A 17,727-nucleotide genomic window follows, 5' to 3' on the forward strand; every position below is an offset into this window, starting at 1 on the left:
TGCTATGCAAACATCTTGATCAACTTTTATAGTATATGATCTGTAGCCCTTACTGAGCACACTGTCCAATGTCAGTATGTGATGTAGGAATCCAGTATCAGCACAACATAGACAAATTAACACCTCCCAAAGCAATGTAATCTGCTTTTGCAGCTAACCATAAAGACCACCAATTGAGCAAGGCACAGAATAGACTTTAAATCTAATAAAAGTTAGCAATTTCATTTGTCTTGTGTTTTGGTAACCACAATAGATTTTTTCAAGATCTGCAAACAATAAGATAAATGTTCTATTAATGACTGACTCCACAATAAACAATAAATACTAGAATATTTATAAAAAAGAATAAAATATGACCAATAAAGAGTAATTATTTAAGCATCTCATTCCTTCTGTTCCAGATCTATTTGTTAGGGACTACAAAACTCAAGAGGATGCAGAATTTAATTCTACATGGCAGAACTGTGCATCTACCTACCTCTACCATGCTGTCAATGCTGATGACCTACTTTTCAAGCAAAAGTGGCATAGAAAATCATGTACCTCTCCTGTCATCTTCCAAGAAACATTTGAACCTATGGGCCAATTTGAATGAAGTGTGGCAGACAGAAGGAAAGGCTCTCAGATAATGCTCAAGTTGCAACATCTCTGGAAATCTCTTCTTGGAAAGAAACCCTGCAAAACTAGACAAGTAAAAGCAAAACATTAAATCTTAGGTCTTGTTTATCAATTAAAGTCAAGATTAGAATTGTCACAGTGCTCAGCTAGGGCTAGGAGTTCTAACACGTTACCTGCAGAGGCAATATAAAATTCTTCAACAGCCAGGGCTCTTTCCTCACTGATGGGTAGGGTTACATCAGGAAACTATCACAGATCATTAGTCATATTTCCAAACATATTAAGCTGCCTAATAATAGACTCCATTTCCATTTCAAGAGTGTTCTACATATTGCCCAATCATTAACAGTAATTGCAGCTGATTTTTTTTTTTCAATCTGACTGAGAAGTAACTTAACATCAGTTTCACATTTAAAGTACTCGGAATGTATTGTTGGCAGGAAGTGAGAGACTTTAAAAGATATTAAGAAGGCACACATACCCTGATTATATCAGTGTATCACCAGTTTCTTTGAGATGTGTAAAACATCGTACTACTATTATATGTATGCAGTGAAATCTGACTACAGCTGCCATACAGCAAACAAAATGGATGCAAATCCACATCAGATACTCAGGACTTCAATTTGGAACTGGAGTTGCATTTATGTCTATATCGAATACTCAGTAATTTTTTCCCCATGCACTGAATAAGCAATCTAGGGAAAAAACCCACACAGTAGTTATACTCAGCTGACAAATGGAGGAAAAAAATATAGAGACACAAACTAAACATCTTTATTTTTGTCAAGTTTTGATACAAACAACTATAACTGAATCCCAGGAAGTCAGCAAAAATTGATGAATCCAAGCTGGATCCTCCCACCTTGGCTCAGAAGAGGGAACATTACTTGCACTGTCTGCCCCACTTAGAGATTACATCGCTCTTGCTTAATGAGGTGTGCAAACACAGTAACTCTGTGCATGGCACTTTGACAATAAAGGTTGCTTATTACATGCCTGTTTTTTATCTTCAGGATTATTTATGAGCCAGAATCACAGCAGATATTTGAGGCACATAGTATGGCTGAGAACTACTTGGGTATTTGCAGGCAACCATACAGGATGTAACTCAGGACTAACAACTTCTACCTCACCCAAGGCTTCCCAACATGCTCCACTAAACTTTAAACCTACATCAAGACGCCAAAGCACACAGCACGTGATAGAAAACTTCTGTGACTACTACACAAGAGCAACCAGACACATCTTTGGCACAGAAGCAGGTACGGAAGTAAAAGCTATTGCACAGGGCATGCAGGGCAGTGCAGAGCTAGCTGAGTCACCCTGCCTTTGCGGTAGCCTGGCTCAGAAAAGACTTCAGCCTCACACAGCGCTCCCCTCAGTCCCACCAGCCTTGGGCTTTGGATTAAACAAAAGCAAAAAGCTAACACATATACAGAGATAGCCTGCAGCTACAGAGTATCCAGGCAGTGGGTTTCAGGGGCTCTCTCTTCATTGGCCTGTTTGGTGTTCAAACTCTTTCCACCTCAGCTTCCCCTGTAACGCTTCTGTTACCCCTCCTCCAGGCTTTTTCTTGCTCCCTGTTACTAACTTTTGGCCTTGCTGTGTCCATTCCAAAAATGACAGAGCAACGATGACACTGCTGTCAGATTTTTTCCTTTTTTTTTTCCATCAGGTCCACCTTGTTGAAAGCTCTACTACTAAGGTCTCCACAGCAAGTTCAACCTACTAAACTGTAGTTGTGCAACAAGAGATGCCCCCACTACTGCCAGACTGCGGGTGACTTACTTAGAAACACTCACCTGCGGGCTTCTGTAAGAACATCTCCAACTCTGATCTAAAGATTATGGACTTGCATAACCAAGTCAGCATTTCTTTTCATGGTTTCAACAATCATATTTATTCCTTGGTTTAAAAGGTTTTGGTTCAACAGTTTTATAAAGAGACTTCACAAAATGAGCAATATTTATAAACAATTCTTAGTTGCAGTGATAGTAAGAATCTTTACTTTCGTCATAAAGTTCACTTCAGTTATGCAACATAAGGTTGGTTTTGTTCCCCCTCTTCTCCCTCCCCCAGTTGGCACTTCATTGTAAACTGGAGAAACTTTAAAAAGACAAAAAGTTAATCTAAGTGTGATGTTATAAGCATCTTGCCACTGTATTACATTCTAATAAGGCAAATTTTTGTTTTGTAAAGTCTGTGCAACTTGGAGACATACAAAAGGTGACAGAAATGCCAGCCTTCTCTTACAAGGAACAGGTCTTAATTTTTGCTTCAAAGTTTCCACCCCTCCGCACCACCCCTCTTAAAAAAAAAAAAAAGTATGGCTGATAATACAGCAAAATATATCCCTTACAGGGTGAAAAGAAATTACAGTAGACAAAGGCTGAAAATACAGTGCATAGTAGACAAAATAAGACTGTCCTTAAAAATAAAAAAGAAATAAAAGAAGAAAAAGGAACTGAACAACATGAAACAATAGAATTTTTCTAGTGGAAGAGGATTTTTGGGATTCATAAATAAGTGGAAAATTACTAAAATACTTTGCTATATAATATAAAAAAAGCACAAAGTGTTTTTCAGTTGTCACCTAAGCACAAGATGCAACTTTGTAGGAGTAAGTATTTGGAGGCAACTTTGAGCTCTGATTGGTACACGCATTCCAGCAGGGTAACACTGCCAACAGCAGAAGAAATCCACCCAGTAAGACACAAAAGCCACTGAAATAGAATGCAGTGTCATACTCCTGCGTCCAGTCGTAAAACCAACCTGAGGGTGAAAATAACAGAGAAGCGCATCTGTGAGGAGTTAAATTTAACACAGCACTGTAAGTTAGAGAAACATCATAAACCCCGCCCCACCCTGCAATCCCACCAAAAAAGACCAAATCTAAAATGCAGTTTGACCACTTAGACATGAAATGTGCTTTTCATCAAAACCAAAACCAAAAAACAATCATCTTGGCCAGCTCAAGCGAAACAAGCTTTAATTTTTGTTGAAGATTTTTATTTCATCTTTCCATTGTTATTACGAGCAACTAGAACTATTTGCATGCAAATTAATTCTGTCTGGTCCTGACAAGCTCATGTTCATTTTCACAGAATCACACAGAATGTTAGGGGTTGGAAGGGACCTCGAAAGATCATCTAGTCCAATTCCCCTGCCAGAGCAGGACCACCTAGAGTAGGTCACACAGGAATGCGTCCAGGCGGGTTTTGAGTATCTCCAGAGAAAGAGACTCCACAGCCTCTCTGGGCAGCCAGTTCCAGTGCTCTGTCACCCTCACAGTGGAACACAGATATTTTATAATATCTACCTTGACCTTACCTACAATTGGTGGTCCAAGGCTATTTCCAAGTCCAGCAAAGAACATCAATATCCCATACGCATGAGTCAGTTTCTCAATTCCAACAGTCTTTGTGGTTACATATGGAAAAATCGACCAGTTCCCAGTCAGAAAACCCAAAATCCCAGAAAGCATCGCTAATGTAAGGTAACTTTTGGCAAACGGAATTGCAAACAAGGCCGCCCCTGTCATTAGTAAGGTAGTTACATATAGATATAAAGTGTTAACCCACTTAAAATCTGCCAGTATTCCTAAAGTAAGTTTGCCAACAGCAGTCATAATGCCTATAATGGAAATAAGGGGCACATGATAGTCATCTTCATTAATGTTTGCACTTCTTGCTACATCTTCCATGAGCAGAGAAGGAGGAAATCCACCAATATCAAAGAGCAAGATGGCAACAAAGAGAGCTGAAAATACTTTGTTCTTAAAAAGAATCACAGTTTCTTCCCAGTAGTTCAAATAGAGCTGCCACTTCCTTTTGGCAAGTTGCTTGCAGAAGTTTGTCTGTTCTACAACTTTCTTTTTATAAGTGTCTTTCTCATTTACATTTATTGAGCTTAATACATTCTTATTTAAAATGCTGTCCTGTTTGTAATCAGGCATATTCGCACATTTTTCATCAATGTAGCCCTTTTCAAGGATGCTTATATTTTCTTCAACAGTCTTTTCTTTTTCATGGTAAACAAAATATTGATCTGGGACTTTGTCTACACACGCTTTTTCTGATGGAGGGGAATTGGATGACTCCAATGGTCTCATTAGGCTGCCACACGCTAATATATTCAGAGACAGTGCGCCAACTATTAGCAGACAACCATCCAGTCCATATAGATCAATAAGCTCTCTTTGCAATGCTGCATATATAAAGAGTCCAACACTTGAGCCTATAAAGGAAAATAAGATCAGTTTAAACTGAAGAACTGAGAACATTCTTCAACATTAACAAACTTCTACATTTCCTCAGCTACAAATATACTGTCACAGGAATGGTAAGTCGTTTGTGCCCCTCTCTCCCCAGTCTAATGAACTGGTAAGTTATAATCCCTCTTGAAGTTACGGTCTCTCTGTTGAATATCCACAAAATAAAACCCTTTCAAAATATCTGAACAATTTATGACAATTAACACTAGCAGACACTTTAGAAACAAGTAGTTTCTATCTAGAAACAAGTATATCCGATGAAAAGCATCAAAAAAACTATTCAGACGTCCTTCTGCCATGTGCTCAGACACATATATCCCTTCAGGTACCATTTTGAGTTAGCACAGTTAGAATTTCACGCACCAACAGTTTCCCCTTTCTCCTCCTTGCTGCCACCTTCCTCCTCTAAGTCAGGAAAAGATCAAGAGCCCTCCTAGAAACAGCCCTTAACTGCTGGGTGTTTAAGGAGGGGGGCTCACACGGTGTGAGTTTACTCCAAAGGTATTTCTGAAGCTCTGCAGGGCCAAATATGCATTTGAGAAATTTGGCTATTGATAACAAAACACTGAAGAATAAGCAATTACTGTGAACATAATACAATCCTACCAATTTAAAGATAAAACTCTTGGTGAGCATAGGTCGATTGTTATCAATGGATGCCCACTCACAAATACAGAGCATTGTTTTTTCAAGTCAATTTAAAGGCAATCTTTAAATAAAAACTATTTGCTGAAGACTGTCTCTAGGTTATATTACAGCCATTTATATAATTTAGTGCTAAACTCAGGAAAAAATAATTATAAAATTCAGACTTGTTTTGTCTTCCAGGTACTAAAATTAACCAGGGCTTAATAACATCAGGCTTTAAGGCAAACTACCCAGAAACTCAACAAAAAACACTGAAAATTATTCCAAGGAATATTTCTGCAGAAGTTCCCCTTTACTCCAGTGGCATGGATTTGGCATTAATACCTCACAGCACTGAGTGTATTGACCAGGCCTCTCCTCACTAAGAGCTACTTGAGAAAACAGATCAGAGGAGAGACTCCATACAACACAGAAAACAAAGCATGGGACAACAGCCTTCTTTAACACTTCCTACTTGGTCCATTAATTAGCAATTCCTATTGGTGTAAAGGACAACATCAAACAACCTAAAGACCCAGAGAGAAGATGACAAAGACTGCTTAGCATCCTTCAAAGAATTTTCCTTGTATTATTAGAAGTTTGTTTCTCTAGGATCCCTTTAACATACATGGACAAAAAGCTGGGATAAACTTTTGGAAGATTTCAGAATTTAGTCTCCTTTTACACTGGAAAGGGGAAAACATTAAAAATATAAGCCCAAACTTCAGCTACTCCTTTAAAGATACAGCTAATGTGAGGTTATGGTCATCCAGCATTTATATCCTGCATCTCCAATCTCTTTCTTACCTCTGATCCTGTATAAGGAAGAAGAGAGAAAAGAGAACTCTATGGAAAGTTTCCCCTCTTATTACCCATTGCTTACAGCCCAAGCTACTCATGATTCTGCTTTCATTTTAGTGAATGTCCTTTTCTCATCTATAAGGATAACCCATACCACACACCTGCAAGTGTAGTTGCTGTTTTTAATGAAGCCTGATTTTACCTGTTCATTGCTACTGATGTTTTGACTTAAGGAGTACTTCAGGAAATAACTGAGAAAAACATAATCGGCTCATTTTTATTGCCACAGTAATGGTAGCTGTATCAGAGTTGAAAAGTTAGAGAGAACGACAACTAAAAGTCCTACCTGTTGAAATCAGACCAAGTGCAAGGCCTCTGCGTTTGTCAAAATAGTGGCAAGTGATGGTGACTGTTGCAGTATACAAAAGGCCACATCCAAGCCCTTGGGAAAAAGAGTTAGAAATAAAGCATGCAACATACTTTGAGAAACGAATGCCCCTTTTTATTGCCCAGATAATACAATAGCATATCCTGGGCACAGAGGTGCCTTTTAACTCTGTCTCAGTGCCAGCCACACTGGCCTCACCCTGACAGGGCCATCAGGCCGCCTGCACTGTCCCATCTCACTCTCCCCTGACCATCCCTGGCTGCAGAACCTGCATGGAGCAGGCTGGGGTTGAGGAATTCACCAGCTCAGGCTACACGGAAGGGTTACATAGCTTTCAGTCCAGGGGCTGGCCCCAGAAAACAGCAGAGCTGCATCCACATGGCACTGTGCCTGAGCCAGCACACTGCTAGGTCCCCGCTGGTCAGCCAGGCGCCCGGATTCCTGACACAGTTAATTTGATAAACCACCCACAGCAGCCCTCTGCAGCACAGAGGGGCAGGTCACCACCTGCTAGGAGAACAGCACTTTCATTCCTCTAGCACAGCATTTTAGGTTATGGGAAGAACAGCATTGCTCCCTAAGGATCTCTAATTTATCGAATTACAATGAGTTCATGGCAAAACTCCAGAAGAGCTGTTATTCCTTTAAGACTGGCACTTCACACCTGCAGAAGACCTGCTTGATTCCACCTCTTAGGTAAAACCTCAGCTTCTCCATCTCTAAAAATCGTGTCAACAGGGGACAAACTGTTTTCAAGCCTTGATGAACATATACACTGCTTTTATCATGCACTACATGGTAACAGCCTGCCTGTGCGACACCCCTCCCTGCCCCAAAGTATTCCTTGGGAAGTCAATTCCCAGACTACTATGGCCTCTATGAGTCAGCTTCCCATTTCAGATTCATAAATCAAGATGCAAAATAATAAAGATTAAGTCCCCATATGAAGGCAAGGTGTTTCTTACCAACAATAATCCCATACGAAATATATAGAAAGTATATGTTAGGTGCAAAACTGCTCATCATGAGGCCCCCAGCCACCATAAAGCCACTGAAGATTGCTACTGGTCTTGCTCCAAAAGATGATACACATATACTGCAGACAGGACCTAGAGAAAAAGCAGGAAAAACATTCCTAGTAAATACCAGCACCGGGAAGAACTTCTAAAAAATATCAGTGTATGGAAATGTTTCTTACAATAATTATTTAAATATATAATTACATTAAACAATTTATTTTTACAGGATTCTTTGAAAGAGCTGGTTATAAAAACATACAAGATCAGGCTTGCAAGGTTTTTGCTCAAGGAGAAACTGACATCAAGACCACAAAATAGTACCAGGGCTGGGAGGCAGAGTGTGAGCAAAACATTCTTTAAATGCAAGATGATATCTACATACTAGACTATAACACTGTCACTGCACACCTAAGAACTTGTACAAAGGTTCTGAAAAGAAGCTTCATCTTTAGGTACCAAAACAAGTTAGACCATCAGCCAGGCTTTAACCAAGCAGGTATTTTTTGACAGAGTCCAAAAACTGTGTTTCAGAAAGTCAATATCTGTACTAATCTCGATTTGTAAAGCTGAAATGGAAAATAGTAACTTCTGATCATAATCATGGTAAGAATGCCACCTGACGCTTACATAGAGGAAATAGCTGCTGGCATTGACACAGTCTCCCACAGCATCCTATTGGACAAGCTGGCAGCTCATGGCCTAGACAGGTGCACTCTTCGCTGGATTAGAAACTGTCTGGATGGCAGAGCCCAGAGAGTCGTGGTAAATGGAGTTAAATCCAGTTGGTGACCAGTCACAAGTGGTGTTCCCCAGGCCTCAGTTTTGGAGCCAGTCTTGTTGAATATCTTTATCAACAACCTGGATGAGGGGATCAAGTGCACCCTCAGTAAGTTTGCAGATGACACAAAATTAAGTGGGAGTGTTGATCTGCTGGAGGGTAGAGAGGGTCTGCAGAGGGATCTGGACAGGGTGGATCAATGGGCTGAGGCCAATTGTATGAGGCTTAACAAGGCCAAGTGCCAGGTCCTGCACTTGGGTCACAACAACCCCACGCAGCGCTACAGTGAGTAGCTGGGGTGAGTGGCTGGAAAGCTGTCTGGCGGAAAAGGACCTGGGGGTGCTGGTCGACAGCCGGCTGAGCATGCGCCGGCAGTGTGCCCAGGTGGCCAAGAAGGCCAACAGCATCCTCGGCTGTATCAGAAATAGTGTGGCCAGCAGGAGTAGGGAGGTGATCGTGCCCCTGTACTCAGCACTGGTGAGACCACACCTTGAGTACTGTGTGCAGTTTTGGGCACCACAGTACAGGAAAGACACTGAGGTGCTGGAGCAGCTCCAGAGAAGAGCAACAAAGCTGGTGAGGGGTCTGGAAAACAGGTCTTATGAGGAGCGGCTGAGGGAACTGGCGTTGTTTAGCCTAGTGAAGAGGAAGCTGAGAGGAGACCTTATTGCTCTGTACAACTACTAAAAGGAAGTTGTAGTGAGGCCAGTGTTGGTCTCTTCGCCCAAGTAACTAATGACAGGACAAGAGGAAATGGCCTCAAGCTGCACCAGGGGAGATTTAGATTGGATATTAGGAAAGATTTCTTTACTGAAAGAGCAGTCAGGCATTGGAACAGGCTGCCCAGGGAGGTGGTGGAGTCACCATCCCTGGAGGTGTTCAAAAGACGTATCGATGTGGTGTTTAGGGACACGGTTTAGTGATGGGCTTGGCCTTGTTAGGATAATGGTTGGACTTGATGATCTTCAAGTCATTTTCCAACCAAAATGATTCTATGATTCTATATACCAGATAAAGACAAATACTACTCTTCCCTGATTTTCTAGGGAATTAAATACCTGCTAGTCGGTACTTTACCAAATAACTGTTTACTACCTATCTTGGTTTCTACTGTAGAGCTACGGAAAATAAAAGGTTTTTATTGAGAATGTCCAGAGCAACATTCATGAAGTTCAGGAGAGGTTTCTCCTTCTCTTTACCCCCTTAGTGTTTCTTGGTTGATTTGTTCTTCAAAACAAGATCAAAGTGCAGGCAACGTTCATACTCTGACTCTACTCAGCCAGTTCTCCCCTCAAAGAAGTTGTAGAACAAGCACTTATTTTCAGTTGTGTGACCTGGAATACATCTTTTAGTCTGAAGCAGCATGCACGCTTGGTGCCCTGCATAAATAAGCAACCAGCCAAGGAGTTGGCTTGCAAAGACAATCCCTCAACTGAAACCCTGCAGTCCTAAACTTTCATACATAGATTTATATATTAGCCCCAAGATCCTAAACTCAGCAACCCTGAGATTAGAAGTCAGATACACAGATGAATGACATTATTTAAACAACAACAACAAAAAAAACCCTCACCACCTTTGTATCTCATTAGCAGCAATATAAAGACACTCCATGGTTGATACAATCTGCAAAAGCAGTAACTTTGGAGTCTGCCATTTGTTAAGGTTGGTGCTCCCTGATTCACACATAACTCAGATTCCCAGTAGATGGGAGGTGAGCCCATAGAGGTGATATGAGGTGAACAACAGTTGGAACTGAGGACGGTGCTTGCCTAGGTTTGCAGACAGGAGCTAGCAGCTGGGAATGCAGGCAAGGTTTTCGTGTGGTTACCAGCCATGGGACAAGCAGTTCTGGCAGGCAGGAGCACAGTTTCATTAGCAGGTGAAATGATCCTCAAAGGCAAGGCAGGTCAGAACTTTTGCCCTACGTAAGAGCTATCTGCCTAGGGAACATAAAGGGAAGCAAGTCTGAATTGGGGCTTATCCAGGCAAAGAGTCAGTGTTAAAGAAGAATAATCTCCTGGGGTAGTAGGGTTTATTTGGATTTTGGAAACTATAAAAAGGGAAGATATAAGTGCTTGCTGCTTCTCAAGAGTCAGCATGCTGTGGGAATGAAATCCAGCCAGAATAACTTGGGCAGAGTAACTCGCAGAGAACAAAAGCTGAGAGTGTTAGATTGTTGCTGATTCCTAGAACTAATTACTAGAACTGGCAATTGGTATGTTTCCTAAACCCAAGGGATTTAAAAATAAACAAAGGATTGAATCCGTATTATGTACAAAATTCTTCTACACTAAAAGAACATTAGGTAGTGATAACATAATTCAATTAAGCAGAGGAATTTGCACTCTTTCTATTCTTTATTTCTGACCCACTACCTTGCTAAAACAAACATTATTTCCCTTCCACCTGCTCTCTATATTTCAACACAGCTACTTTCAGAAGGTCTCTGTCCAGCCTGGGGTGGTGGTATTGGTACAGGCCGCACTGATTGCTACTAGAGGATCTGAGGTGAAGTTGGACCCTCTGACCCCAAGCCAGAACAAGGGAGACACAGAGCTGAAAAACATGTCTTTGTAATCTCATGAGGACACTCTCCTCTAGAACACCATCAAAAGCATCTCTGACAGGGTCCAAGGAGATGGTCTTCCAGTTTATCCCACTTACAAAAAATAATCCCAAAGGAGAACAGAAAGTACAGAGATCTTTTTGCTCTGACATGGAAAACAACCTGCACAAAACTGAAGAACCTGCTCTAATAAGCTCAGTATTAACGTGTCATCTCACACAGCAAGAGATCTGGCAGCTCAGCAGCGACCCTGTTTATAAGAAGGAGCACCAGTATAAGTATTAAAATAGTTACTATAGGTCTCTGGGACGAGAAGAAAAACAGCCCCATCTTTCCCTTCACTCCTCTCACCATACTGCTAGAAAATAAAAGTCACAAGTGAAAACCCCCATGACAGCCAGCATCTTTGTTCCTTTCCCTGCCTTTCCCTGCCTCCTTGCTTTCCTCGTCTTTCTCTGTTTCCCAAAGAGCTGGCATTTTTTTTTTCCACCAGGCACAGTACCTTTGGTTATCACCATGGTATTTGCACAGGAGTTCATTGTACACAAACATGTCATTCTCTACAAGTAATTCAAGCACAATGGGTTCAAGGCATTTAATTCTAGTCAAACATCCAACTTTCCCAGAGTGGGATGGACTTGCTCTGTGAACTCTTGCCCTGTGGATTTCGTTCAAAGTGGCCGTTTTGAAGAACGCAGGAGTCTACATACAGCCACATAGGAAACAGCTTTTCAGGCAACATAAGGGTTTTCATCAGCTGACTGTCTTTCAGAAATATTCTTCCACTGATAACGTATTTCTCACCATAATGTGAACATAAAAATAAAATCCCAGTGGCAATCCTCAATAGTAAGCATGGAAAACAGCTTTTAAGCCAGCATTTTGTTCAGTTTGCCAAGCAACTCTAGGTGTTAGCACTGGTGTTAGAATAATATTTGAAGACATTGATAAATATTTACCTCTTTTACAAATAAAAAGCTGGGGCTTTTTTCCTTCCAAGTGATGTACCTTAAAACTAGATAAAATTCTATCAAAAGAAGATACCAGCCCAGTTTATAAGAATGACAGCTAACTCTTAAGAAGAAAGACCTAGAAGCCAGCACAGGGACAGCCGCTGCTTTTCTGCACATGACCTGTGAGAGCTTGGCAGCCAGTAATACAATTTTCAGGCTCTGAGGGGAGCAGTCAAGAAGATCCCTAGACAAAATGGGAAGAAGCAGCAAAAAGAAGATGGGCTCCCACAGTAGATCTTCATGCAGGGAGACCAAAGAAGAAGAATTCCTAGGAGGAATTAATTGTATATCGATAATTTCATTAAGGATTTTTTGCATAAAAGACTTTAGCCCCAGTGAGACCCAGATGTGACAGTGAGTCCTTCCTGAGATGTGAAAACAAGCCATCTGCAGCTCACACAGGAACTTTATAACTACCACGATCTTCTGACCTCCTGACAAGTACAAAGCTGTCTTGTTTAATGGACATCAAGAACTAACACTCTCTTCCTGAATCTTCTCACATGAAGGGAAAAATTCTGCAAACTAACACTCCCTTCCTCCACTCACTCGTCTCAAGTGTCCTCCCTTCTTCACCTCATACACACACAAAACCTTTTGCTAAACAAACAATACTGGACAACTGAGCTCTTTTTCTTATCACCTGCATTAATCTGACCCACTCTACTTGTCAGTATCTGCCCAGGCCTGTTGAAACTGTAGAGTAGAAGCAATGCTCACAGACTGTATGTAAAATCCACTGGACAGAACCCAAGAATATTTTTTGCATATTAAATGCATTGCTAAAACCTGATCAAAATAAATACAATATTCTCCAAATGTTTGCACTTTGGACATGTGTATAGATAAGAAAAAGGCTTTTTACACTGGACAGCAACCTACTGCCAACTGATTGAAAAGACTGCTCCTTTCCAATAAAGTTATTAAATGAACTGGGCTCCTCTTCAGGGGAATCTTTGGGGCACTCTTTCCCCTCCCCACAAACTATCTATAGCTTCCATAGTTTATAGTGGGGATTACCTATGCGGAAGGCTTTTGTCAAAAAAATACGTAGATGCTGCAAAGCTTTTTTTGAGAGTTGTAAAATTACTGCTTGAAAACACAAAATTAAGCTTTTCAAACATCTAATACTGAATGCCTCAGACCAGCAGAAACACCTCATTAATTTAACAAGAGATGCCTTTAAAGGGAGAATCATCCCTTTGTTCTTTCTCCATTAATAAAGGGAAGTGGGAATGGGAGACATATTGCTGGTGTCTCCTGTTATGCCAAATACCATGAAGTCAACTCTCATTATAAACAGCTGTAGCGCCAATTACAGGCCCCAAGGTTGTTGTTTTGCTTTTAACAAGTGTAACACAGACTAAATTTAATTTCAGGCTCCAAATGGATGCAAAATTAAGACCACTTAATAAATAATAAATGTCCTCCTCTAGTGTGTTTTATTAGGCGAAACACGCTAAGTTCTTTCAATTTCTTTCTAAGCAGCAAGCCCTACATCATCCATGGAGTCATGTGCCGCATCTACTATAGCCTGATCAGCATTATGACACCTAATACTGTAAAGGAGGTCTCATCGCTACCCTGTACAATAACCCTGATGCTTTTCTTTCACTCTTTCAAGCACATTTCTTTTAATACACTGTAAGGTTGCATCACAGAAAGTTATAACTCAAGTCATCTTGCAAGGAGGAGATCAACCAGGTGCCTTTTCCAGCTGATGAGCTGAACAGTCCAGCTCAGGGATGAACACTGGCCTTAGCAACACTATCTGTGCTGTGAGTGAGAGGACAGAAGTGCTGTACTGGGTTTCTATGTCTCGAGTCTAAGTTTAGCTCTCACCCAAGTCAGAAGTAAACATTGTAGGAAGGATACCAACACAGCAAATGCGAAAGGACTCATCAGCATCAGCTACCTCAAAAAATGTTTACAACTACATGTACAGAGGGAAGGGGAGAAGACACACAGAACCTTTTTCTGTGCCAGCTGGCATACATATAAGGACATTTTCTTCTTTTCAGTGAAATTGCAGTACTAATATAGCAAAGCTACTGGATCTACCTTCCACTGTTAGAAGCTAGCTAATATGATTTTCAGTGCCATCAGTGAGAAAAATCTTCCTTAAGAAAATAGATGCTAACTTATTTCCTGTATGTAGCTCCAAATCTACTGTAACTGCCGTTCTGCTTCCAGTCTGGCACCTACAGCTTCAGAAACGTGATGTTAAGTTTGAGGGGGCTCACAGAAGTGTCTTAATGGCTCACCAGAAAAGCCTTCATTAAAAGCGTGGAAGTCTCTTGTATAAATGGCAAAAAGACTGTATCAAGGTAGAGGCTTAAAAGAAAAATTCAGAAGTAATTTGATTGCAGTCTCTAGATGTACACCACAGTAATTCAAGGGCACTTCAAAATATACCACTTAAAGATAACACTATTCATCAGCTGAAAACTAAAACTAAGCAACCTGTATCATACGATTACATAATTTTAAGGAGGGAATTAACTACTGAGAAAAGTTATAAGAGATGGAGAATGCTCTAAACAAACATGTTCTAAATCAAATGAGAATGACAATATTTTCTGCATGCAATATGGATTGCTTTAAGAGCACCAATACTTGAAAATATGTCTTTGGATAACTCGATCAGAGACTTGAAACCAAAATAAAGGAGGAGAAAGCAAAGAACAACAAATACAAGAAGAGTCAAGGTAGGAACACTAAAAGGCAAGGGGACTACCAAAGGCTTTGGGGTAAAGCTGTGCTGTTGCTATCATTCACACATGCAATATTGCTGCTGAAATCAGCTTGCTTGAGGAGTTTGTTAAGTTATTAAGCTACAGATAATATCTTTTCACATACATGAAAATATGCTTATTTAGAAAAATTCAATTAGCGATTGTCTACTTAACATAGGCTACAACACACAATGGTCCCACTTGGCCTGTAATACTGGAACCTACAGTAGCAGAAATAGCAACAGAAGCAAGTACTCTTTTCCTATATTCATGAAAAGGGCCTAACTTTGAAATGTGTGACATCAGTGGTTTTGCACTGAAAACACATATGTTCTTTACACTAGGTCTGAAAAAGGCCTGCTATGAAAACTTGTAACTTGTCAACTAGTTTTAGGTAGAGGTTATGATACTTAAGAGTGCCCCTTCAACAAGTTTAAGTAGAGTTACAATTAAGGTCAGATCCCAGCTTGATAAGACAGTGTGATCTTCCAATTCAGGTAAAGCAGGGAACATTTATTTTGTTTTCAGTCAACTCTGATAACATCAATGCAATTAAAAGGCCCTTTCTTTTAAGGTACTTTTCCTTGAAGGCATTAAAAATTTGAATGATTATTAAGCTTCCAGATCCCAAACTGAAAGAATTAAAGTACACTGGCAGACAATGTTCCTCCTAACCTGTCAAACTTTCAAGTAATTTCATGAGTCCATACCAAAATTAATTACAATAGTAGCTTTTATTTGTTGTATTATTTAGTCACAGGGGGTTTTATTTGCTATGAAGCACACTACTGACAATTGCTCACAGTGGCAAGACAGAGGGGACTAAGAAATCTGGAAACTAGAGTGGTGTTGGGCGAGCGAAAGGAGGCAGAGGCTCTTGTCAGAGGAGTGAGCCAGCGACTTCTGGTCTCCAGGGAGAGGGTTTTTCTTCACCTCTTCTCTTACAATCCCCTTCTGCCTAGTTTTTTTCCAGTAACTATCTAATTAATCCTTCCCCCCACACACTTCATTCCCTTACTCAAGTTTATTTAGGTCTTGATCCATTAATAATAGGAGTTAATGCCCTTAAAACAGAAAAATAAAGAAGTATGATGGAAGAGCAGTCTACAGTCCTTCACCCACTTACACCCTGAGATTGAATATAGTCTTCTTGTGGTTGATCCACCTGCCTTTGCCCATTTCTGTTCTGCCTAGAGATATAAAACCCTAACACAAGTGTGACACCAGCATTTGGCCAGTTATAGCACAAAGCAGTGGTCTTTATTCAGGTCTGTACCACTATTTGAATATCAACTTTCTTTTAAGGTGAGATTTCTTCAGAATCCTGAGCTGCATTTTGTCCATTAAGCTATATAATTGCTTTTGCCTGTAGCAATTGCTTTGCTGACACACAATTTCTTCCAGATTCAGCAAAAAGATAATAGTTTCCATGGTGAATCTTTGAAAAGCAGAAGTCAGTGATATCACCCAGAATGTTAAAACAACAAGATGGTCATATGGACTTTCAAAGCGGTGTTTTATTTCCCTAAAACCCTGCTGTTACTCTCCAAATGAAAATGTCTTACTAAAGAAAAGCTTCCGGTAAAGTTGTTTTATTTAATGCCGTTATCCATAACTTTCCAGGCTTCAAAGGGAGTTTTTTTTCTCAAACAAACAGTAGAAAAGAGCCCTCACCCACCCTAACTGGTGGGTTTACTTCTACAGCTGAAAAATGAGTAACTGGTTTATTGACTTTTTTTTCTTAAAGCATTTGAACCATTTCAGACTAACGGTTTGCTCTGATTTTGAAGATACTAATGCAAACGTTAGTCTTAAAGCCTCATTTGAAAAAAAAAAAAAAAAAAAAAAATCCCATCAACAAAATTACCATTCAGTTTCCCAGAGTTTAAAATACAATAATTTTGATTTTTCTAAGGGTAACATTTTTATTGTTCTTTTACCATTATACCATTATATCATTTTGGTTTATGTATAGTGGAACTATAAATGCAATCTTTTTACCTGTCTTGACCTAAAACAAAAATGCAGCATCCTCATTCTATCATTTTCAGCTGTTTTTAATATCATTCCAGTAACACACACAGATGAAAGCATCTATTAGAAAGAACCGTTTCCATTAGAAAGTGCTTCCACACTTACTGGCAAGCAGTCCGATTCCATTTGCTAGTGATCCAACCCAAGCAGTCTTGCCTTTCCCTTCTCCAAAAGTATCCAGCCATTCTAAATACAAGACTCCCACCGCCAGCGGTGATCCGTAACACAAGAACTGAGTAAAGAAGGAAACGACAACAATCACCCAGCCCCAGCCACCATCTGGTGGTTTCCGAAATACCATCTTGTCAGATGAGTGCAGATGTTCAGGCAGAACCTGTTAAAACAAACAGAAAACAAACAGAACAGAGCATGAGAACTTTGACTGACCTAGGTTTGCTAACCCAAGCAACAGAATGTGTACAGAGAAGTACACATTCAAGCAGAGGCTTATTTCAACAATCTTTCAAGAAATATAGGCAACACAGCATACAGGCAATGAAAATTAAGTTACCATTTGGTACTTTCACCTCTTCTGTGTAACACAGGAACAGTACACAAAGTATTAGTAAGTCATACACACATCAGCACTGTATTACAGAAAGGGGGAATGTTTCATTTTCGGAGTGTTAAACAGGCTTCATGAAGACCTCAGGTGTTAATATCTGCCACAGTTTAACAAGAGAACCACATGGTCACCTGCTGTTAAGACCTCAGATATCCTGAATGAAGCATATAGGCTTGAAGAACAAGAAAAGCTACAAGTATAAATAAAATCCCAATATATAATTTAGGGCTTAAAATAATTCACAAGTATAAAAATATTAGTCCAATGTCAAAAAAAACACCCCACCTTAAAAATCTCTACTTAG

The 17,727-nt window shown here is 40.1% G+C and overlaps 1 protein-coding gene across 1 annotated transcript; it reads right to left on the reverse strand.

Moving 5' to 3' along the window:
• Nucleotides 1–3,214: 3,214 nt before the first annotated feature.
• Nucleotides 3,215–17,159, reverse strand: SLC16A9 (solute carrier family 16 member 9). Its single transcript, XM_086467144.1, has 5 exons — nt 16,964–17,159; nt 7,676–7,819; nt 6,669–6,764; nt 3,952–4,857; nt 3,215–3,393 (listed from the first exon to the last, which is right to left on the reverse strand). Exons 1-5 carry the CDS (start codon nt 17,157–17,159, stop codon nt 3,215–3,217), a joined length of 1,521 nt encoding a protein of 506 aa, XP_086323270.1.
• Nucleotides 17,160–17,727: the final 568 nt, after the last annotated feature.

This window comes from Leptosomus discolor, chromosome 6, assembly GCF_034619465.1.
Source record: "Leptosomus discolor isolate bLepDis1 chromosome 6, bLepDis1.hap2, whole genome shotgun sequence".
In the NCBI taxonomy this organism is placed as follows: domain Eukaryota; kingdom Metazoa; phylum Chordata; class Aves; order Leptosomiformes; family Leptosomidae; genus Leptosomus; species Leptosomus discolor.